Source organism: Chelon labrosus (genome assembly GCF_963514085.1).
Source record: "Chelon labrosus genome assembly, chromosome: 7".
NCBI classification, from domain to species: domain Eukaryota; kingdom Metazoa; phylum Chordata; class Actinopteri; order Mugiliformes; family Mugilidae; genus Chelon; species Chelon labrosus.
In genome coordinates, this window is record NC_140343.1 from 13067410 (window position 1) to 13092233 (window position 24824).

General features: G+C 42.6%; 1 protein-coding gene across 3 annotated transcripts in view; it reads left to right on the forward strand.

The window, feature by feature from the left end:
* Window positions 1–3777: 3777 nt before the first annotated feature.
* The window catches only part of osbpl9 (oxysterol binding protein-like 9), a 30670-nt gene continuing 9623 nt past the window's right edge, over window positions 3778–24824 (forward strand). The window contains exons 1-10 of one of the 3 annotated variants that reach the window (XM_084548364.1): window positions 3778–3916; window positions 5835–5885; window positions 8764–8842; window positions 15837–15913; window positions 19401–19496; window positions 20053–20100; window positions 21077–21106; window positions 21198–21248; window positions 21811–21849; window positions 24533–24626. In XM_084548364.1, coding sequence (XP_084404490.1) covers window positions 3806–3916; window positions 5835–5885; window positions 8764–8842; window positions 15837–15913; window positions 19401–19496; window positions 20053–20100; window positions 21077–21106; window positions 21198–21248; window positions 21811–21849; window positions 24533–24626 — 676 coding nt within the window. In that variant the 5' untranslated portion in view covers window positions 3778–3805. Of the gene's footprint in view, window positions 3917–5834; window positions 5886–8763; window positions 8843–15836; window positions 15914–16741; window positions 17306–19400; window positions 19497–20052; window positions 20101–21076; window positions 21107–21197; window positions 21249–21810; window positions 21850–24532; window positions 24627–24824 lie in introns of those variants that run through there. The other 2 variants (XM_084548365.1, XM_084548366.1) reach the window with 2 other exon arrangements.

The window sequence follows — 24824 nt, forward strand, 5'->3', positions numbered from 1 at the left end:
CTAATACTGTGTACCAAAACATCCAGCACACCGAGGCATGGACTCCACTAGGCCTCTGAAGGGGTGCGGTGGTACGTGGCACCAAGGCGTTGACAGCAGACCCTTTTTTTACTGCAAATTGCGAGGTTGGGTTTGCGTGGATCGGACTTGTTTGTCCAAACGTGTCCCACCGAGGCTCCTCTGGACTGAGATCTGGGGAAATTTGGGTTCATCAGACCAGGTCACATTCTTGCATTAAGCCATGGTCAGGTGGACGGTTGTTAGGACAAGCACCCTGACTGGTTTGGGGCTACACGCAGCCCAATGCAAAACAAAATGTGATGCACTATACCTTTAAATCAGGGCATTATGTGCTCACATGCTTCACTGAGCATTGATCACCCATGACTGTCACTGGTTTGCCGCTGTTCCTTCCTCAGACCAACTTTTAACAGATACTGACCACTGCAGACCAGGAACACCTCACAAGAGCTGCAGCTCTGGAGATGTTCTGACCCAGTCATCTAGCCAGCATAATTTACCCCTTGTCCTTCTACTTATCCATTATTCCTTCTTCTAACACATCAGCTTTGAGGACAAAATGTTCACTTGCTTGTCTAATTCATCCCACCCACTGATAGGGGCCACTATAACTGGATAATCAGTGTTATTCACTGATTCACCTGTCAGTGGTTGTAATGTTATGGCTGATCGGCGTATTTGCTACACTGCATTTCAGAGGGTAATACTATGGAAGCCCATATGGAAGCCCATTTCCGCCACTTGATGAAAAAAAATTATGAGATAGCTAAGTCATAATTATGAGATACTAAGTCATAATTATGAGATAGCTAAGTCATAATTATGAGATACTAAGTCAAAATTATGAGATAGCTAAGTCAAAATTATGAGATACTAAGTCGAAATTATGAGATACTAAGTCGAAATTATGAGATAGCTAAGTCGAAATTATGAGATAGCTAAGTCATAATTATGAGATAGCTAAGTCATAATTATGAGATACTAAGTCAAAATTATGAGATACTAAGTCAAAATTATGAGATAGCTAAGTCAAAATTATGAGATACTAAGTCGAAATTATGAGATACTAAGTCGAAATTATGAGATAGCTAAGTCAAAATTATGAGATAGCTAAGTCATAATTATGAGATAGCTAAGTCATAATTATGAGATAGCTACCGTAAATCCTCTAATATTGGCCTGTATTCCATTAGCGGCCGGGTCTCCAACATTGGCCGGTCGCTGTCAGCGGAGGTAAATAAAGGGCGGTCTCTAATAGTGGCTGGGGCTATTATTACAACCATCTCGGCGGGTCAGGATTTCGGCGGCACGGTGTGCGGGACCTCTCCCCGGCGTCGGCCGGCCCCCGCCGGGCGCATTTCCTCCGTGGCGGTGCGCCGCGACCGGCTCTGGGTCGGCCTGGAAGTGCTCGAGGCGAAGGTGGCTCGCCGGCTCCGGCCGCGAGCTTTACAGCGACCCCCCGCATCTCACCTCACCGCTTCCCTGTGGTCGTGGAATCAGTGCTCACTGCGCCCTCTCTCCCTGCGGGGAGGGACGGGGCCCCTTCGCTCCCGGCGCGACTGCCGACCGGCTGCGGACTGTCCTCAGTGCGCCCCGACCGCGTCGCGCCGCTCATTTGTTGTTAATGTTCTGTATGCATACCATGTTATGGTAACTGTACGTTTTCAATAAATTAACCTAGTCTTTTATAGGTTCAAATAGACACAAAATCTTGTTTTTATTCATTCTACTGGTAGTTCGTTTTGCTCAAATAGAAATTGAGGCCTGCCTCTAATTCTGGCCTCCTTCCAATAAAGGCCTGGACCGCGATGCGCTTGAGTAAAATAAAGGCCCGGGCCTGTATTAGAGGATTTACGGTAAGTCAAAATTATGAGATACACTCTTGCTGTGTCTTAAAGTCATACTACATTTTGATGTGATGGGGTTTGTGTGAATCGGTCCAGCTCCTGTCATAATAAGTAAGTGGCCTAAGTGATAAATCAGTGGATCACACAATGTTGTTCGGGATGATTCACACAAACCCCATCACATCAAAATGTAGTATGACTTTAAGACACAGCAAGAGTGTATCTCATAATTTTGACTTAGCTATCTCATAATTATGACTTAGCTATCTCATAATTTTGACTTAGTATCTCATAATTATGACTTAGCTATCTCATAATTATGACTTAGCTATCTCATAATTTCGACTTAGTATCTCATAATTATGACTTAGCTATCTCATAATTTCGACTTAGTATCTCATAATTATGACTTAGCTATCTCATAATTTCGACTTAGCTATCTCATAATTTCGACTTAGTATCTCATAATTATGACTTAGTATCTCATAATTATGACTTAGCATCTCATAATTATGACTTAGCTATCTCATAATTTCGACTTAGTATCTCATAATTATGACTTAGTATCTCATAATTTCGACTTAGCTATCTCATAATTTCGATTTAGTATCTCATAATTTCGATTTAGCTATCTCATAATTATGACTTAGTATCTCATAATTATGACTTAGTATCTCATAATTTCGACTTAGCTATCTCATAATTTCGACTTAGTATCTCATAATTTCGACTTAGCTATCTCATAATTTCGATTTAGTATCTCATAATTATGACTTAGCTATCTCATAATTATGACTTAGTATCTCATAATTTCGATTTAGCTATCTCATAATTTCGACTTAGCTATCTCATAATTTCGATTTAGTATCTCATAATTTCGATTTAGCTATCTCATAATTTCGACTTAGTATCTCATAATTATGACTTAGTATCTCATAATTTCGACTTAGCTATCTCATAATTTTGACTTAGTATCTCATAATTATGACTTAGCTATCTCATAATTATGACTTAGTGTCTCATATTTTTTTTCATCAAGTGGCGGAAATGGGCTTCCATACTTTAAGACACAGCAAAAGTGTATCTCATAATTATGACTTAGCTATCTATCTCATAATTATGACTTAGCTATCTCATAATTTCGATTTAGCTATCTCATAATTTCGACTTAGTATCTCATAATTTCGACTTAGTATCTCATAATTATGACTTAGTATCTCATAATTATGACTTAGCTATCTCATAATTTCGACTTAGCTATCTCATAATTTCGACTTAGTATCTCATAATTATGACTTAGTATCTCATAATTATGACTTAGTATCTCATAATTATGACTTAGCTATCTCATAATTTCGACTTAGCTATCTCATAATTTCGATTTAGTATCTCATAATTTCGACTTAGTATCTCATAATTATGACTTAGTATCTCATAATTTCGATTTAGCTATCTCATAATTTCGATTTAGCTATCTCATAATTTCGACTTAGTATCTCATAATTATGACTTAGTATCTCATAATTTCGACTTAGCTATCTCATAATTTCGACTTAGCTATCTCATAATTTCGACTTAGTATCTCATAATTTCGATTTAGCTATCTCATAATTTCGACTTAGTATCTCATAATTATGACTTAGTATCTCATAATTTCGACTTAGCTATCTCATAATTTTGACTTAGTATCTCATAATTATGACTTAGCTATCTCATAATTATGACTTAGTGTCTCATATTTTTTTTCATCAAGTGGCGGAAATGGGCTTCCATAGTAACGGATTTTATAATAGTATATTTTTATTGAAGGAGTGTATCGTTCAGCACTGAATATAATGACATTAATTAAGGTATGATCATCTTCATCAGCAGCAGCCTGGCCGTGACGCCTGCCCACACCATATCCGACTCCTCCCCAACCGTAGCCTGTTGTAAAGATGGCGTCCATCATGGAGGGGCCGCTAAGCAAGTGGACGAACGTCATGAAAGGTTGGCAGTATCGCTGGTTTGTTTTGGACTACAACGCCGGCTTGCTGTCATACTACACGGTAAGTCCGTGCCCGCCGTCTGTGGACGCTAACGCGAATCGCTCAAGGGGCTCCGCTGTGGAAGTTGTCGCTGGTTGTCAAACACAAGTGGGACAGGGGCCTTGTGTTTGTCAGGAGTTGGGAGTCTCAGCTGGCAAAAAGAGGCGGGTCTTTCCGATGAGAGAACCGCGCGTTGACCAATAGCAGCGGCCCGCTGACAACAACCGACCAATAGAATGGCAGTATTCCTTCCCACACTTCCGCTAATGCAGCTAGCTAGCTAGCAATGGCTAAAAGCAGAATACCCGTCGAAACAATCTTTTGCACAGTATCAGGGAATACAGTGTGTGTATATATGTTTTTTGTGAGGCGACATTTGTCCTCGGTTGTTGGATAAGAGCCCCAACAGCTGCTGGTTTCCTAGCAACACAGCTAAAAAAGACACCGCGGGAGGAGGCAGTGCCGGTTGCGAGTTCGATTTTTGATCAGTCTCTCAGCAGTGAATTCACCGTAGTGTGATTAATGTCTAATGTCTAAACTATATCAGTACAAAAAAACTAAAGTATTGCTTTTAGTGGATCAAGCTGCAAAGAAGATAAGCCTCACACTGCCTTCAGAAAGTTGAAGCATTCATGTGTCTTATTTACATGCACAGTAATCAGCATAGCAGTGTCAGTAACTGTTTAACACTGTTTTTTTGTAGTCTAGCTACACAATGAAGTATAAACAGGTCAGTTTTGCTGAGCTCAAGTCTTTAATCTGATAAAATATGTGCAAAATATTAGGTCAAAGTAGAGAAAGAGCGTCTGATTTAGTGCTGAAACAGCAAGTGTACAGTGTGCATGCATGCATCAACAATAAGTTAATCATTTTCCAAGATAAACACCAAGCATATCATTGCTTGTCTTCTTTCCTGTGTGATAATCAAAAGCATGTCTTTGAGTTATTTTTGCTTGGACAGTACAAGCTATTTAAACACGTGTGATACACATGGTGAGCCGCAACTTTAAAACCACCAATCTGTGAAGTGAGCGACATTGGTGATCTCATACAGTGTAATGTCCTGACATTTATGTGGATGCAACTTTGACACATACTACCATTGTTGAAGCATCCCGGTGCCATATGTTTCCCAGATAAGTGCACCCACTCTGCCATCCATCCGATGTAAAAATAGACAGGATTTGTAAAACTAGGCTATCCATTGATTATGACCAGGACTGAGCGGTGTACATTTCAAAGAAAGAAATCGGCACATCGTGTTTCTAAATATTATATTAAGTTTAAGGTTTATGGAATGACATTATTTTTAGACTGACACATTTCTGCTTGTGTCCTTCATTAGGGTTATCATGCCAGTGTCTTATGATGATGATGATGACGAAAGCCACAAGCCAAAACTCACTGGTCCTGCAATAAAGTTTTTCCACCTCTTCATTAGCTTTATATCAAGTCAGTTTAAAGGACAGAAACCAAGTTCTAGTTTCAACTAATTCATTGTTAAAAAAAATATATAATCAAAAAGAACAGATTTCTAGTTTGAGACTGTCAAGTAGTATGACTTCAATAATCTTTTCTTCCATCATCCAGTGTGTGATTTTAGTGTGAGTTCCCTCTATGTTGCTTTTTGTAATATGACTTTTAACTCAGTTAATTTCAAATACAGAACACAAGTTAAGAGGAGAGCCCTTTTAGAGCATAGCTGATCAAATTGCTCATTAGTATTGGTAGTCTTACAGTAGCTTATATGTTCTGACCTTAATCAAAGTTACCTGATGCCACAGATGTGCATGGTGTCTGTGTGTCAAATCCGACCTTTTGGCTTGACAGAAAGAGTGCAGTTGACACTATACGATGGCTCTGTTGGAGCCTAGTGAACATAAATGTTTACAATATTTATTGTCCTAATTCTTGATTTGTTCTGTTGTCGGTTTTACAGTCAAAGGACAAGATGATGCGGGGATCCAGAAGAGGCTGTGTGCGACTCAGGGTAAGACTCTCAAAGCCATCCTATTCCAGACAGTTGTCTTTGATAAACTGAGCACATTCCACTACATCCTTGCTCGCCATTTTACCAAGTATTGGTAGTATTGGATGGGTATTTTTGACTATTTGACAAGTTTTATTTGACAGTGCAGTCAGTCTTTTTGAATCATAATGTGGCTGTTAAACTGCATGCAGTATGACGCAGTTTTCATGCCATAGACCAGCACAACAGACTGGGTGTTATGCTGGAACGTTGTAACTATTCTAATTTCCTGATTTGCTGGTCTAGTTTAACACGTTTCAGCACTTCCCTCTGGCTGTATTCACAGCCCCGCTGCTACACTGTTTTAGCTTTTCAAGTAAAAGCTTTGGCCCTTACAGTATGTTTTCAGTGTTGACTAACGTCCACTAGATGGCGTCAGTTGCCTTACCACAAATCCTGTTTACCTTCGTATAAGCAGAGGAAGCGAAGGCTCCTAATGCAGTGGGCTTTTAAAGGGGCTGAGCCAACATCAGTACTGAAAGAATGAGCTATAAAGTAGAGCGTGTTTTTCCGGAAAGAAGCAAACAGAAAGTCAAACCTAGCAGATAGGTATACCTGCATCGGTGTAAGCTGACACCATTTGTTTGTCCTTCCTTATCAGGTGAGTCAGTAATTTGTCGCAGTCGGGTTTACTCTGAGGTTTTGAGAACATCTTTCTGCTTTCTGAACCTGTGGATATCTAACGGTCTGTCTGTCTGTCCCTGCTCTGTGTTCGTACTGTGTCCAAACATGACTGAAATTAACGGTTGAGTTTCATGTCAACTTTACATGAGATGGATATATTATGTGTGAGCTGGCAGTAAACCAAACTTGGGCTTTCTTTAGGCAAAGGAGGATAAAAATAGTTGCCTACATTCATCAGCTGCTGTCTAAGCTACATGCCTGTGCTTCATGCTTTTTGACTGAAACCTCATTATGTTGCCTGCTTTAATGAGTATTTGATCTTTTAGCTTGTCTTGAACTAATTTGTGAAAGGTGCAGCAGGTCTACCGTCGCTTCTTTTCATCATCCAAGCCCCTTTCAGTGTTAATTTGTAGACTGCCTTACATCCTTCTAGCTCCAGAAAGAACAGAACAGGACAGGTACATCCACACGTTGGAGTGTCCCTCCTGTTATTGGCCTGAGATAAAGTTGTTCATGGGTTTACCAGAAAGGACTGCGGAATTGTTGTGACCTTAAAATGCTGCTGCATATTTCACAGTAGGGAGGAAGCAGTGCCTGAAACTACCTGAAAAGAGAACCCAGTGTCATTTATGCACACGTGGTCATGGGACAAAGGTTTCAGTCTGCGCTGGGTTCATTTTATGCAGTGAGCTGTGACACAGTGACCTGATAGGAATTACGCAAGTATTTAGCTCCCTTGGGCTTGAGCTTAGAAACTGATCGACGGTAAGAAACAATACCTTTATAAATGAATACCTTATGCCTTAGAGAGAATAGATAAACTTAGAGAGAGTGTTTATTTTTTTTTATTGTGTATATCAAAGCTTTCATTTTAATTTTTTCCCTTTATTGTTCCCGAAGGCTGTAACAGTATATTTGGTCCTGTTCCACGAGGCATGCTTAGTCTTGTTAGAAATAACAGGGAAGACTCTCGAATAGCGTTTGGTTGTTTTGAAATGACAAACGAGACAGTTTTTCGGTTTCCGCTGGGCAAGGTCTTCAACATGAGAGCGGAGCAGTGGTTAGCACTGAAGCCCCACAGCAGGAAGGTCCTGGGTTTGAACTCCCTAACCGTCTGGGGCCTTACTATGAGCATTTTCATTTTCTCCGTGTGTCTAAGTTGGCTTGTGAATGAGTATGGTTGTTCGTCTCTCTATGTTAATCCTATTATAAACTGACAACCCACCACGTCTTCCCCAGTTTCAACTGGCGTAGTCTTTAGCCCCACGGATAAGGATAGGATAAGCTGTTTAGATGATGGACAGTCATCCATCCATCATCGGTTCAGTTCATAAAATTGAACCGATTACTCATGGAGGGTGCAGAAGTGGAGGTTCCCTTTTCCGCTCACCCTTGTGAAGGACAGTTCAGTGTATTGTTCTCAATCCACAACCTACTTAATAAGTTTCTTTTACGACAAGCTTCCTTTTTATCACATATTTCGGTTTTTATTTGACTGTGTGCACCGATCAACAACAACATTACAACCACTGACAGGAGAAGTAAATAACACTGACCATCTTCGTGACAATACAATGTTCTGCTGGGAAACTTTTGGACTTTCATGTGGGTGTTACTTAGACATGTATTATACAGCTCTTTATATTGTTTCATCCATCTCATGTAGTTGCTGTCATTGTACGGATTTAGAGGTTTGCTGGCTAAGAAAGCTCTGAGTCACACACACACACACACGCCCTGTTTCCGTTGCTAGGAGCAATTGCCCCGACTAGCCAGCAGGCAGTTTCTCTGCGGTGCTTTTTTTTCCCCCCTCTCTTTGCTGCTGGCTGCCGGTCCCTGGTGTTTCTGTCCACCCTTCCCTTCCCTTCCTCTCTCCTCCTCCACTCTCCCAAATCCCACCTCCTCCCCTCCCTTCCTTTCCCTCATGTTCCAAAAGGCTGCTCTCATATATTTGTGTATGAGAGAGAGAGAGAGAGGGAGGGAGAGAGAAACACAGTGATTGTGAGAAAAAGATGAAAAGGTAAGAGGAGATGGAGCTTTTACAGGGAGGAGAGTGCACTGCTGAGACAGCCAAGGGTAATTTACGAATGAGAGCTGGTCAGGGGCTGCAGGAACATGTGGAGGGCATGAGGACAGAAATGGAAACTAGAGTGTGACGTGTCCTGCTGTCGCTCTCTCTCACTCTCTCTCTCTCTCTGTCTCTCTCTTTGCCTAGGGAGCTGTGATCGGCATTGATGACGAGGACGACAGCACATTCACCATCACTGTGGACCAGAAGACTTTCCATTTCCAAGGTGAGCTGCCCCCCCCCCCCCCCCCCCCCCCCTTATAGTTTCCCTCCTCTTTATGCCTTCTCTTCTCTGCTGTTGCCATCACTGTCTCTCTTTCTCCGTGGTCTCTTTCGCCCATCCGTGCTGCCTACTTGCTCTCTCTCACCCTCTCTCCCTCTCTCCCTCACTTCTCTTTCCCTCCCCGCCTTTTAAAGACCTGGATTGGTTTGCTCTAATGCCAGGAAACACATGCACACAGGCATCTACACAATGCCAAAGCGTGCTGCATGGATCTGAGCCGTTTCTCCTCTCCCGTGGAACCTCTCCAAGCTCTGTGAAGTTGGATTGACACATATTATTATAGATGATAGTTTATTATAGGTGAACAAGATTTGTTCCACTGCGAGCTAAACAGATTCCTCTGGAACAACACGAGAGAGTAAGACCTTTATTTTTCCGCGGACCGCGGCTGAAGAGGAAGGTTGCTGCTTGTGTGTCTCTGCAGTTGAGCCTCTGGGAATAATAAGGGAATACTGCTGAGCTGGAAGCTGAGCTCAGGTCTCTGCTGCTGTTCGCCGTTTGCTGCACCGCCGCTGCCGCCGCTCGTTCCACTGGGACAGGATCGCCCCCCCTCCCGTCCTGTCAAGCCTTTCCTCCTTTTTGACAGGGAGCTGTCCAGTCCAGTACACCGCAGACACCCTTTTTTACTCTCTCACTCCACCAGGTCTTTAACTAACCTCCTCTAACTTTCCTTCATCTCTGTCCTTCCATTTGTCCATTTGTATCCATCTTGCCACTTCCGAACCCTGCACACTTCAGCACCAGCACTCCCTTTCACCTTGTGGGTCACTAGCCACAGTCCATGGGCCCCCCGCCCCTCTCACCACCTCCATGCCCTCTCCCATGTCTGTGTTCCGAAGCTGTATGCTGTGGTTCTACAAACGCAAGGGTAAGGAGAAAACCATGCACGTCTCATGGTCACCATGCATGCCAGTCCCGGGGCAACGGATCGCGAGGAGGCGTTGTTTGTTTGTCTTCTGGGATGTACAGTTAGGGTGGAGCAGTGTGTTCTGCAGCGCACGGGTGAAGTGGAGGCTTATTATCGAGATTTAAGTTTGCACAGTTTAGTGGCTGTCGACTGAGAGGAATGGAAGGAGAGGAGAGTATGAGCGCAGTCCAGAAACAAATGTTTGTACCAGTTCGGATGTGGGCTTTTTCTGACGCTTATCCTTTCCTTCACTGGTTTTATTAAGTTTGGCTGAGCAATGATGTAATCTTTTCACCTTGGGATGCTAGTATTTCTTCGCAGACTTTCATAGTAATGTGTTCCTCTGTGAATAATGGCTCAGATGTCACAGTCTTAATTTATTCTGGAACTTTCTGTGCCACTGTTAACCTTTCTTTGGCATTAGCTGCAACGCCTTAGCGAGTTACCTGACGACTTTTATAACGGAGAGAGAGAGAGAGAGAGCGCAAGAACATCGAATGATATGCTAATTTAAGCCCACATTTACAAGCGTTCATCTAGAACGTTTATTAATGCTGTCCAAGAGGGACATTCATTTCTCTCAGACAAATGAGACCACAAAGAGGGTACTTGTAGTAAGAACACTTGTAGTAAATATTGTGCTCTGATACTATACAGACATTAGAATTAGAAAAGATCACATTTTGCTATTTTTAGATCATTGAAATTCCAGCCGTGTAATAAATCATCTTCGAGAGCAGCATAGCTTTACACGGAACACTCTGAACACTGTGAATCATATTGCATGGCCCCCCCTCCCCATGCTTGTGAGAGAAAACAATGACATGTCACTGTAAGACACATCTAGATACCCAGAGGAGCATTGTACCATCTCATGTGTCGGGCGGAAAATGAGCACTTTAATGTGTGCCGAGCGTCATAATCTGGATACATCAGCTGTTAGCCTGGATATTAAGAGAGATGAACAGGATGTTGGGAAGGAGTGGATTTCTCTGTTGCCGTAAAACGATCCCGGGTGAAGCGTGTCATGAAGCCGGTCTCCCAGGATTCACAGCAGCGTCTGAATGTGTCCGTTTCTGTGTTTTATGTACAAGGAAGTGATGCCAGAAATAAAACTGTGACACATCTGCACTTACAAAGATCATTGTAGCTGCCCTAACAGCTCTTAAGTGGTTTGTATGTTAAGTTATAAAGAAAAAAAAAAAAGCTGGATGAAGTTACTTCTTGATATGGGACCGTCCACCTTATAGGTTGGAATATAGTTTTGAGCTTACCATGCGCCGCCAGCCCCGTAATTCAGCTCTGTTCTCCTTCTATTTGGAGAAGCATCCATTATTCATCGACCCCACTCCCCCGGCAGTGCATCACAGTTGCCTGAGAGTCCTTTTCCTCTTTCCCCCTCTTTGCTCGCCTCCTCTTATCTACAGAATCTATCAATCTCTCGTCTTCTCTCTCTCTAGCTGTCGGGCGGCCTCGCCTGTCCGGACCATCAGTCCCGGTATGAGAGACCCACTTATATTGCCTGTCTGTCTTCAGAGTCCTCCCTCACCTCGATATCACCTGCACTTGGAGCTCTCTTCGCCTTGTGACCATTTTTGGGTGACTGTGGTCTAGTGTATTCAGTTGGGTAGTGGAAGTTTTGGCACATAGATGAAGTATAATTGTTCCTTAAATGTGCAAAGTACTATAAAGATGGTTAGTGGTTTTCCCCAGGAAGACAACATTCCTTCAGGGACCTGAGATTATAGTCATAATTAAATTAGGCTTTTTCTTCAGGGCACATGTGGGTAGCTATTGACAGGTTGCAGTCCAGTGTCAAACCCTGCGCCTTGCTCACTGGAGCATGTACAAGGACAAGTCAAAAGCTTGTTTAAAGATGGTGGGAGGAGATAGGAGAGGGAAGGGGTAAATAATTCAGAGTCCTTTTAGAGAAAGGCTGAGCATTGTGAAGGGAAATGATTGTGATGGGACCAGCACTTGCAGAGATGAAATCCTTCTGTTAAGGATACATCACTGGCTTAATATGTTAATTTGTTAGTTCTGATCTGTTTGTCAGGATGTGATATCTGCCTTTGTGTGACGGTGCCCATGCTGGATGTAGATATCAGCAGCGTCTGTCTTTGTTTACTGGTCTCTGATGCCACTGTCTGCTGTCTGGGTAGCTGTAATTATCAGTAACTTCAGTTGTGTGTGTTTAAATCTTGAACAGGAGATGATTTACATTAAAATCTGTCAGACCTTGACGCAGGAACTATGCGGTTGCAGAATTGCTTCCTTCACAGTTGACCAAGTAAAAAATAGAAAGATGCTGCTCCCACTATATTACTAATATAATACTATAATACTGGTTCCTATATAATAATAATGTTATTTCACATAGTATTTTTCATAATACAAGATGGTATAAATAAATAGAAAGGTGAATATTGGTGGCAGATTTCTACCCAAGGGGTTTAAGATGCAGCGTTATTACTTCACTTTCAGCTAAAGCGGACAAAAAGGAAAGAAATAGCCAAAATACAGAAGAATGCAACTTATTATGCCAGTCATTGTTCATGGAAGTTGGTCACTTCCCTCTGAGAGTCAAACCCACAAACATCTGCTGTGTGCACACACACAAATGACGAATGGATTATTTAAAAAGCATGTTAGAAATGCTGTAGAGACTGAACTGGTGTAAATGGATCACTTTAGTGGGAAATTCACAAGCCTGGTTGCAGTTTTAAGCAAAACAATAACAAACTTTAGTTCACCTCATATCCATCATCTCAGCCTTTGCTGTATGGTTTTGATAGACTTTTCACTTTCTATCATCCATGTGGTCCAAATAAGGTTGTTTTGCCTTTCAGCTGTGGTGAGAGGAGTTTTATCATGTGGTAAATGACATTAACACGTACCCTTTATCATGAATCCCTTTGTCTAGTATCAGTTCCCCATCCCGTATGAGGTGACCTTCACTGTCCCGTTGGAGACAACAGGGTAGAGAGAACGGCAGCCTGACTGAGGGCTGCTGCTCTGTATTGGCTCCGTATGATCTTCATCTAGCATGTGACTATATAGTGATAATGAAGGTGGATGGGTTGGAATTTGTCCAGTACTGTATGTGCTTACTCTTCTGACAGGCTTGCCTCCCCCTCCTGGTTTCTAGCAGACCAACATCGTAGCTGTTAATAGCAGGGTTTAGCTCGCTCACCTTCCTCTGTTATGACTCTTCTTATCAGCTGGACTGTGAGATGGCGTTATGTTCTCGTGGGATTGAAACGGCGTCATAAAACTGAGATTGTGTTGTTAATGTGAGGTTTGTGCAGAGTTACAGGAGAAAAAGATTGAACTTTTAGACTTTTGTCCCTTTCGTTCCCGTGTTAAACTGATGCAGAACGGCATGTGACAAGCAGTGGTTCTACATTACTGGGAAGTAATGTAGTAGTTGGCTCATCCTTCTCCCCTTTGTTTTTTTATAACGAAGACAAGTAAATGTTTAAAAGATGTGTAACTTTCCGTCAGATGGCGGCCAGTTTTGTCATTTATGGATATGTTGCCTTGACTAAAGGCCGTGGCACACTAGGCCGACTATTGTCTGTTTTCCGGTGTCGGGCTATCACGTAGAGTCCGTGGCCCTAGCAGCATGTTGAATCGGCTCATGTTGTTTTGCATCTTTATCCAATAATATAAATACAGATAATACTACATATAACGACTGGACCATCTGCAATGGAAAAATAAATGCAGACCAACTGATCAGCATAATCCTGGAGAGGTCAGCTCTGTACGATGGTTTGTAGCCCTTCCTAGCTTTCTTGCCTCCTCGCTAATACTAACTCTTCAGGTTTTCCCTTTTGAATAACAAATACAGTTTACTGCCAACAAGAGTTATTTCCTTTGACGTCAGTTTGGTGTGACCGTACCTAGAGTGCTCGCGTCGGTTGCGCATCGCCAGAAAAAGACTGGACTCGTGACACAATTCATTCAGCTACAGTGTTTATTTTTTCCTAAATAACCCTGCCGCTGTGTCTTTTCTGACATGAATAGAGCTAAACAACGTTAGCTGCAGTAATCTGCTCCTCTGGAGAGGGGAAAGTGAGACGGCAGTGAGGCGCTGTCTGAGTGGATTGGCCTGAGCTCCGGCTGCCTTTTAATGTCTTTAAAAGCTTTCCTGCTGCTCAGACTCTGTGCTAGCGCAGCCGTTCATCTGCTGAAAAATGACTCTTACACAAGATATAGTTTGCCAGCTAATTTAAGGGCATATATCTTACTAATTTCTTTATTCACACCTTTTATAGTTGAGGGTTTTTTTTTGTCTCTGGACCACCACCACCAGCTGCAGAAGGAAAAACTGAAAATCCAAGCGCTGAAAACATACAGCACTTGTTGTCCACGTGGATTCCAGTTGAGTCCAGTCCGTGTCAGAGGAAAGAATATTGTGTCTTTGTGTGCTTCTGGCACCAAAAAGCATGCAGAGGCTATTTGCAGTGTGGATGTGCGTGGTTGTAAGTGCCAGAGCCTGTACTGGGTCACTGTTTAATGTCGCTGGCAGTCTGTTTATTCTCTGTCTCTTTGCTCTGAGGGTGCAGCCTCGCCCTGCTCCATTCACACTCTGACCCTGAAGGCTCCATGTGGGGGGGGGGGGGGGGGGGAATAGATGAGTCAGTACTGTTTCATTACTCTGATGTTGTTTGCCCTTCACTATCATATTTAAATACCGTAAAACATGCATTTAAACCACTTTACTAGAAATGTCCTGTGTAGTATATGATTAATTCTGTCATGTAAAATGTTCTTTTAGCAACCTATATTGTTATTTCACATGACAAAGGTTCTTTTTTGTGAAAAATAAGATTAAAAAGCGTCTTTGGTTATATATAATTATAGCTATACAACTACCTACTCAATAAGAAGACACTTTCTAACCAAACTGGCAGCTCCTCATTCAGGCACGCAGTCAGAGTGGTTCAGGAGGTGCACGTTCAGATAGCCTTTGTAATTTAGGCATGTCATTTTGGCGGTGGTTCAATAAATTTGAATCCTGAATCTCTGCAAAAAGCAACAAAATTTAATTTATGCAGTTTTTGCAAGAGACCAGGACTTCCTGAGTCCTGTTAAACCAAATTTGCCCATGTTCATCGACGTAAAGTGCATGAGCAAATCAATAAAAGGAAAGCGAGGTGGGGGGGGGGCTGCTAAAGCTGTTTAGTTACAGCCCTTACTACTGTGCTCATAGCCTTAACTTAAAGGAATGGTACGTATCCCGCTCTATACATCTGTATAGTAAATATGAAGTTACAGATAGGAGATGGCTACCTTACCTTACCTTACCATACAGACTGAAAGCGTGACGAAACAGCTTACCTGCTTGTGTCAGTGTCTGTCTCTTGGCTGGATGTAGTCAGTTTCTGCAGTTTTATCAATACTTGTCGACACTTTAGATCAGTGGTTCTCAACCTTTTTTGGGTCCTGGAACCCCTGCATATTTTTGATCGACCCTGAGGAACCCCCACCCGTTCTGGGGGGTGGCGGTGCAATTTCATAGAAACAACAGAAACTGCATTTTAAATTGCGTTATGGCATTTATTCACTCTTTGAGGCTAATATGAGCTTTCAGTTGTGTCTCAGTCACATTTGAATAAAATAATTCTATTTCTATAAATGTCATAGGATCTTTTTTTGAAAAATATTTTATTTTCACGGACCCCTTGCAATTACACCACGGACCACTAGGGGTCCGCGGACCCCCGGTTGAGAATCTATGCTTTAGATAGTGACTGATCTGGCGAATGTGTATTGTAATGTATTGTTGATCTCTCGAAAATATCAAATGAGACATGAGATCAAGCAGAATTCAGCCAGATAAAAAGCAAACTGTCCTTTCTAGATGAATACAGTGTCCCCCTAGTGCGTCACCAGTACTCATGTCATTTCAGTGTTTTCAGTGTCCTGGTTGGCATTAAAGTGTAACACGAGTTTAAGGGCTTCCGATGATGTCTGAATGGAAAACGTGGCTCACCGGGTGTGTCTGTGTGCTTCTGCCCTCAGCCCGGGATGCAGACGAGCGGGAGAAGTGGATCCACGCCTTAGAGGGAACCATCCTCCGGCACACCCTCCAGCTCCGGGTATGTAACCGCCGCGTGTGTGCACGTGTGCCTAATCCATCCAGCTATAGCTACGACAAAAAAAAAAAAAAAAAGCCGTTTTGCTCTGGGGCTCTTTAAGCCTGTTTCTGTTTGTCGTTCTACTCTGCACCATCTATTTTACTAAGCAAATATGACATTCTTTGAAATATTCAAAAACAATACCGGTATCCTGAGGTAAAGAAAAATATGGCGCCTGTGATTATTTTCTCACTGAGCCTCAGATTATAAGCATTTGCATGCTCTATAAAAGATTTACTAGGTTACGCCACAACACTCGAGATGACTTTGCATATCAGATATTGTTGTCAGCGCTTTAAAGCTGTACTTGTGTCACTTGTGCCGCCTGATTTTTTTGGCTCAACGGAGCAGTAGAGAGGTTAGTCTTTTGTGTATAAATGGAAATAACGGCGACATTTGTGTCATCATAAACGGATAACGAATGTTATGGCAATATGTGGTGAGGATGGGCTGGTGTTGGGACCAGGCTTCTTGGTTTAATGGAAAGTCTGTTAAACTGCTGGCGGTGTTCTTTTCTTTTTTATGAGTGCGTCTCAGTCAGTTCACCTTCCTCCTTCTCCTGCCCTCACGTTGTTTCTTTGCCAAACGTTCCCTGGTCTCTGCCCCTAAAGCAAATCTTACTTCTTTCCTTTTCATCCTCATAACCAACCTTTTCATTTCCTCTCCCTCCCACCTTCCTTCAGCTTCTCTCCCTCCCTCTCCTCCTTCCGTGGCAAATCCCTCTGATGTACTACGTCTGTCTGCTTGCTCAGCGCGCACACTCACACGTACGCACACTAATGCGGTGTTGGAGCGCTGCTGTCGTAGCATCATGTGACGGTGCGCCCACCAATCCAAGACGTGGTTGCTTGATCACCCAAACATCTGCCTCTGTCACCTCGGCCAATCAGGGCTGCTGTTAATGCGGGTTCCTGTTAGTACTTGCAGCTGCTTTGTGTGTTTTCTCTTCTGCCTATGTGAGAGGAAGTGTGGCTTTCCTGCCAGGGGAGGGTCCTGGATTAACTCGGCTCCGTCTGCCTCATACCAAATGCTCAGCTGATAACTGCCGCTGAAGGATACGCTGTAGCCAGACAGGCTGCCCGGCTAACACGCAGGCTGAAGGCTGCTGCCGTGGTTGATATTGGCAGACTGCAGTGGAGAGCGAGAGGAGGAGATTGTTTTCGCTTTCTGTGGGGAGGAGGAGGAGGGAGGAGAAAGAATGCTAACTTCATTTGAGCTGGCGGTTTGTTGCTGTGGGGAGAAAAACACAAAATAACGGAGGCAGAGAAAGAGAAAAGGATCTTGTGTCAGGCAAAATGGCCTGAGGGTTGCACAAGGCTTTAAAGCAGCATGTCCATTGGAACGAGGCATCCAGTAAGTAAAACACACGCACGCAAACAAACAAACAAAAAAAAAAAAACGTCACTGCAGCACTGCTTGGTGAACTTTAACCGCTGCAGTGCGCTGATGGGGCAGGAGCATTTTAAAGTGGGTCACACTGCCTGGAAAGACAAATAGAAAGGAGGAGGAGGGAGAGAGGTGGGGGAGGAGGGTGCCAGGACAGTGTGTGCGTTTGTGGAGTCTGGCGGTGGTCGAGCGGGTGTCGTGTTTATGTGCAGGACTTTGCAGGCTGCCCCAAAATATTCCCACTATGTCACGGGGATGTACGGTCCGTGGCGTGGGAACAAAGTGGGAGCAGAGGTGCGGATGTCTGGGAGGATTTCTGAGCAAGAAGTGAGCACTATGACGTGGCGGTGCAGTAGCTGTTTATAAAGCAGCCACCTGCCCTGTGACTTTCCGCTCGAACACTGATCTGCTCCGACTATAAAAACACTTCCCCCTTCATTATGTGTGTTGACTAAACATGAGACATTGTTTGCCGTGTGATAATATAAGGGGATCTGCCTTATTTTGTTTCGTCCGGCTGTTCAGGCCTTCAGTGTAAACATGTACATTAGGATATGTCACTTGAAGAAGTCAGTTTTACGAGCCGTTTACTAAATAACTGTATCACGCTCTGTGTGTTTAGTCCACTGACCTCATTTATATAATAGTCTGTAGATGTTTAAGCAAAAAAAAATATTATGATGTAATGATTCACTAGAAAGCTCTTCCACTGAACTGAGGTGTTTTATTAGTTATGGTTAGTTTCTCTATCTGATATGACTGCCCAATAAGAGGATATACAAGAGCACAGTCATTAATACAATAATAAATAATAGACATTTTTGCTCAGGCCCTTGTGTGGCCAGCTATTTTTTTTTTTTTGCTATCACGCCAAGTAAAAGCACCTTTGATCTTTTGAGGAAGTTTCTCCATTCACAGCTGACTTCATGGCTGCTGAGTTGACAAACACTTGGCACTCCGTAAAGCTAGCATGTTTTTACAGTTTAAACTTTAGCCGTCGTCGGGCCACAGCGGCCGCTAAGAGCCTCGATGGCTTTTCTCCACTTTCCTCTGGGGCTGTCTTCAGCAGGAGGAAGAGACATGTCGGACTCAAGACACAGCAAGACTGTGCAACGCAGCAAATCCCAAATAGCAGCAGCAGCAGCAGCAGCCAACACGGTTTGATAAGAGCTTGATTTGCTAGCATGTTGTTAGATTAGATCACTAGCTGCGTTTTTATTTAAGAGTGTGTTATTTGTGTGTGTGTCGGAGTAACTGCTGTGTAGCATTAAGTTGCACTGACACACTCTGTATTAGTCATCTGCTGAATTGTCTGGCTTGACGTTAGAGGGGTTATTGTGTTATAATTGGTGCAGAGTGTCCTCGCTGCTGACGTGCTCGGGTATTAAATGTGATTTTAAGGCAACTCGTGTATGTGCCTGCATTTATCTCCCCCGTTATCCTGTTTTTGGTTTGTGTCACAGCCAACTGGATTATTCCAGGGTTGCTCAGACATATAGAGACAGATGCCTGGTCGGGTCTTTTCTGCCGATACTCTAGTAATTACCTTTTAATGGATATTATGTAATGAAATCCTCTGTGCCCGGGTTTATATGTGTGTGTGTGTGTGTGTGTGTGTGGAGTCTGTAAGCTATTAAGGGGAGCTAATTAACAAACAATGAATTCGAGTGCACCTCATCCCATTTACACACACAGTCATTCGTCTGTAATGTGCTGGCCTCCAGTCAGGCAGCAGACAGACCTGCTGTCCTTTCATGTAGGCTAGCCTTTAAACAATAGTATTCATATCTCCCCCAGTACAGTACGATGCTGGAAGATTCTCCTGAACTGTTGATGTTTCTGTCCACCATTTTGTGTAACAGTTTGCAAAGCCTACCTGGCTAGGAGGTGATGATAGAGACAGTTTTTTTTTATTTTTTATATATATATATAATGTATGGATAATACACAGCCCTGGATAATTGTGTTTTAATTTGAATATGCAAATAGTAGCGTGGCTTTGACCATGGGGTTTGGTCAGGGCTGCACTAACGCTAAGCTTTGTTTGTTTTCCCATCTTCAGGAGGCCGAGACAGGATTTGTTCCAAGTGTTCAAGACTTTGACAAAAAGCTTGCCGAAGCAGACGCCTATCTACAGATTCTGATTGACCAGTTAAAGGTAGGAATGAGCATGTAACTTGACACGAGTGCTTAATCTGGTCTCTTTTTGGTCAGAGTAAGTAGATATATAGGCTATCTACCACTGACTGACATATAACAACTAAACATCCCACGATAATATAGTGCATTTGACAGAAATCAAATCAAATCAGATAATTTAGGCATATATTTTACTCTAAATCTGTACATTTATATCATGCGCTGTGACAGTGTGAATCTGTGCGTTCCCCTTATTTTTGTAAGTATTTCCTTGTTGATCTGAATCTCTCTTTTAAAGCAGAAGTTATTACAAATTAGGTTTGTGGTTGCATCGTGACAAAGTTGGACACACTGCATTTAAAGTCACAGGCACATACTGTCTTAGTCAGAACATCTTAATGAAAACATTTCAAACGTCCCTCCTTAGTGAGAATAGCTCACAGCTTGCCTCCACATTGTCTCAAGCCAGATCGTCTGTCCAGATTCACCTCTGATAATCGTTTGACTGTGGAATCATCTTAGCTCATATGCCGTCTGTCTTTTTCTTTTTTTTGTCGTCTTTTGATCTCACACAGCTGTTTGATGAGAAGATCAAGGACTGCAAAGAGGATGAATCACGCAGAGTGAGTAGTGTCCCTGTGTCTCTGCTCTCTGGTCCGCTGTTCTTGCCGTCATTAGAGCCGTGGCTAACAACAGGGGAATGAAAAGTGACAGCTGGATGTGTGGTGCGGGTGTTTGAATTCTGTGGGCAGTTTTAAGCCCGTCAAAATTTTTTGCATCTTATTAAGTGATTTAAATATGATGAAAGTGTACATACAGACAAATTAAACTAAAACAAATTATCAGCAACAAAAAAAAAAAACTGCTGAATTATTTTCAGTCAATCCACTACTCAGTTAATTACCTAATAATGGCAAATCTAACAGAATTACACAGCAGATAATACTCTAATGCCAGTTCATTAGGTACGCTAATAGAGCGGATCCTCATATAACAGTCCTGGCCTAAATCGTATCTTCATGAAGTTTATGGTATTCAGTAGTAGTTCAAAAATAAACTCCACTTTATTTTGGAGGATGTGGGTTGTAGTAATATTGAATTGTATTACGCTGAACCGACACGTGTTTCTGTTAGTCTGACAACCCCATTTTACACACCTTTCTTACGCTGTTTCAACATTTGGGTGTGTGTGTGTGTAGTACAGGAACTATTGTTGGAACTGGAGCCATGTAATTATAGTTCATAATTAATCAGGCATTTACATGACAGTTCCGTTTTTTTTTTTAATCTCTTCTTGGAAACGTTCAGTCAGCAAAGCCAATGATATTGTAACTTAAAAGTTAGAGGAGTAAAGGTACTTCGTTTTATTGAAGGAAGCAGTTCAGTTACATGGTGTCTTGTGTGTGAACTTCCTGTCTTGGGTTTAACACCAGCTTTTGATCAGCGTGAGTTCCCCAAACTTGTTGCTCTGGGAAATTGTCTCGTTGATTTCCAGCAAACAAAAATGACACCATTACCTTGTCGTTTTTTAGCTTCCTGTACTTTTGAAACATAGGCTTGTTTTATTTTTTTTTAAATTGCTCTGTTTTCTTTTGACAGAAAATTGAAAGTTTGAAAGAGACTACTTGTGTAAGTCAGAGATTAACACATTTCCCTTCCTTTGTATGGGTTTAAAAGTCAGCTCCAAGTTAATGAGTTCCTTTCTGCTTTTCTCTTTCAGAGTATGGTAGAGTCCATCAAGCACTGTATTGTACTGCTGCAAATTGCCAAGGTAAACACAGTATCTTTGTACGTTTGATTCCTTTCTCTGCAGTGTTGCCCTGCCATTTCTCCATAATCATTGTTTTTGGGAGACCACACACGTGTGCACTCTGTGTTACCTTGCGTCCCTGGGGTAGTTCCCTGCTTACAGTTGCTATTTGGGTAGGTGGTTGATGAGGGTGTAGCCCAGTGCTCGTTTCATCACATGTTCCATTCAGCTCTCTGAAAGGAAGTGAAACAATCATTTCTGCTTCATGCGGCTGTGAGGTGAAACTTGCTGCCGTTTTTTAAAACTAGGAACACTTTTACTAATGAATAACATTTTGGGAACATTTCGATTGGCGTTATGGAACAATCCTGTACTTTCTGAAACTGAAAGAAATTCGGATTTCACCGTGTGATGAAAGGATCACTGCATGTGGCAAGGTGGGGATTATTACGAAGTTCCATGTGAAGAGAGAGAGAGATGAATCTCATTGCTCTCCACACCGCGGATGCTGAGGATGCTTTTTGATATGACTCTTGACCCTTCCTACGCAAGCAGTCTAACACTGTCTTCTTAAAATTTTAAGGACCAAAGTAACGAACAACAGCACGCAAACGGACTTATAGTAAGTTTGACACTTTCTGTCCATGACAAAAGTTGAAATCAAAGAAACTGACAACTTTCTTTTCTGGCTTAATTTACTCTCCTGTAGAAAAGCAGATCAGTCAGATCTCTTTAGTGCATGTCATCTAATTTGGAGATAAGCTCTGTCTCTAGCTGTTTCCCTCATGTCTGCCGCTGCTATCTTCTTGATCAAGTCAGTTCTTTCCTGATTCCATCTGAGATTTGAATTCTTCCTAGCAAATGGTTCAAATGGTTGGGAGCTATTCTTTCCTTCATCCTTCCTTCATGCGATCTTTATTGCTTTACTGCACAAAATGCAATATGTGAGTGTTTGCATGCCTGTATATAGTGTTGCATATCTCTTCACCCACTAATTAGAGTCAACTAATTCACCATTGATTTATCCTGCACACACTGCCTGCTTATTGAACCACTGAAGGCTAATGGCTGGAAAGCCGTTCAGAGAGCACTTCGCGGGCTCTGCAGGTGCAGTGTATTTACGCCGAAGGCCGTACCAGATGTTGTGCATGCTTTGACTACGCCATGTATACTTAACATTATTGACAGCTGTTTTCCAAAGCATTTACTATACATTTTCTAGATTGATTTCTTACCCAACAAGCAGCTTTTGCATTCCTTTTAGCATCTAAGTGAAAATAAAGCTGGAGGGCTGAACCATGCTATTGATGGTTAATCTGTCTCAGTCATTACAGCTACGATTATGCAGTTGTAAACAGGGCTCCCTTCTGTTAAAAGAAACTACGGGTGCTCGTATTTCCGAGTGTGTCCCCAAATGATGAACTTGAATTGGAGAAACATCTCTCTACTTGTGCTATTCCAGGCAAGGAAAGCCTCAGAGTAAGCTGGAGTTGAAAATACAAGACAGAAAAGTGAGGACTGAAGGGCAAAAGAAACATGCACTGAAAAGCTCCTACCTGTGAAGTAAAAATCGATCTTTAAAATGCTCCTTATGCTGCTTTGGAAAATATAACGGCAATGTGAATGTTTTCAGATAATGGTGACCTCTATACTAGTGGTATGCTGTGACCGCACAGTTCATACGACTGTGCCGCTCTAATAGCTGACTTAATCTCAAAGTTATAAGTACAGTATTATAAAATATTAATAGCATAAGCTCCGTCTACATGTATAACTGCATGTGTGTTCGTATGCCATAAGCTTCGTGCTAAAGATGTCTTTGCAGCTTTAGGTCTTCTAAGTGTCTGTCACGTTGCCTGTAATATGGGGCAAGCGTTAAATGCACTGCAAACCTCTGTTTTAAAATACATGAAACATTAGCAGCTCATTTGATTGACCACGCACTGCACTGCCATGGGAACTGCTGTAAATCGCAGGGATCGTTTAACAGCCAGCACACAAGAAGCCTGTTCAGTATTCGTATTTCTGTGTCCCTTCATTGTTTTGGGATCAGTTTGCTCCGTCAGTGATACTTCCGCATTAATATTAAACTGGCGAAGTTAGAAAAATACATCCATCATGACACAAGTTCTTTGTCTATGCCCCGCTGCTTGTCTCCTTCTGCTTTTGCTTCATCTCCTGCTAGCCAGGTCATGAGCTGGTCCCACCTTGACAGACCAATATTTCTGCAATTGGCTATAATTAGCAGCCGCCGACTAAAGCACGAGGGCAGAGCAGAGGTGGAAAGGAAGGATCAGAGGAAGGAAGCTTGAAGTTTGAACGGGAGGGAAAAAATGGAGCAGAAATTTCTGACCGGTCGTCTCCGTGTGACATTTTTAGCCTCGGATCACAGCTAGAGTATTTAGAGGAAAATGTTCCATCCCAAAAAACATTACCACACTTCTCACAGCTTTTCCTCTGCCTAATCTCAGGACGCCACCATAGTACTGACTCATTCTGTCTGTTCCTGTTAATCTCAAAGCTTTCATACACACAGACACAAAAAAAAAAAAAAAAACACAATGACTAGATGTCATTTCAGTGCTACCAAGAGGCCTGGGGGTAAGTTGTTGGGGAATAAGGGTCGATATGGTTTCGCTTTAGCTTGTGTTGTTGTCGGTGTTCCTGTCGGATGGGTCATTGGCGGCGGTGACCTCATTTCACCAAGCCCACTGTCTGCTTTTTTTATATATATATATATATACACACACACACGTACAGATCCAAATACGTTGGACACATGATGATAAGATGGGGCTGATCAGAGCAGGCCACTGTGGATTAGTCCCCACTGATTTTGACGACGGGGAAATCAAGAGCCTGAGAGTTCAGACATGTTACGGACATAGACGTCAACCCAGTGGAGTTAATTAACCCCAGAGTTCAAGAGAGGACGTTAGTCGTCCGGTAAAGCTGCTGCTGCTGCTTATGTTTAGATTTTGAGCAGCGTGGTTAATTTCATATCGACGACATTAATGAAACCTCTTTCCAGGGAATGCAGTAAAAGGAAATTGATCTGCCCGGACTGGATGCTGCAGATTTTAGTCGACTGGCCTTGTTATCACATAGGTGTGCATATGATGTATAATGGAGGGTGAGAGCGTGCATTGACATCTGGCTTTAGTTGTGGTAAGCATCCAGGAACATGTGGTTTTAGGTGTTGTGATGATGGTAAGCAGGCAGTGGTATGGGTGTGAGCAGGTGTCTGATGTCCCCTTGAGGCGGTTGTTTTTGTTGTTGATGTTCGTCTTCTTTCTTTTCTCCAGAGCACCATCAACCCAGTGGATGGGATCTACCAGGCCCCTCTGGACACCCCTGTAGTCAACACCACAATGCCAACACAGACCACACTACCCACAGGTACTAAGACATCCGCCTCCGTCTCATATGCTTTTTTGACATAGCAGCTATCCCTGCACTGGGCATGTGTGTTCATGGGTTTGACTCATCATCATCCAGAGAGGTTGTGTAATATTTTTCAAAGGTGACAACAGCTCCCCCTCTTGATCAGCTGTGAACGTCCTCACTGTTTTTATAGCGATGTAATAAGTGCTTGCT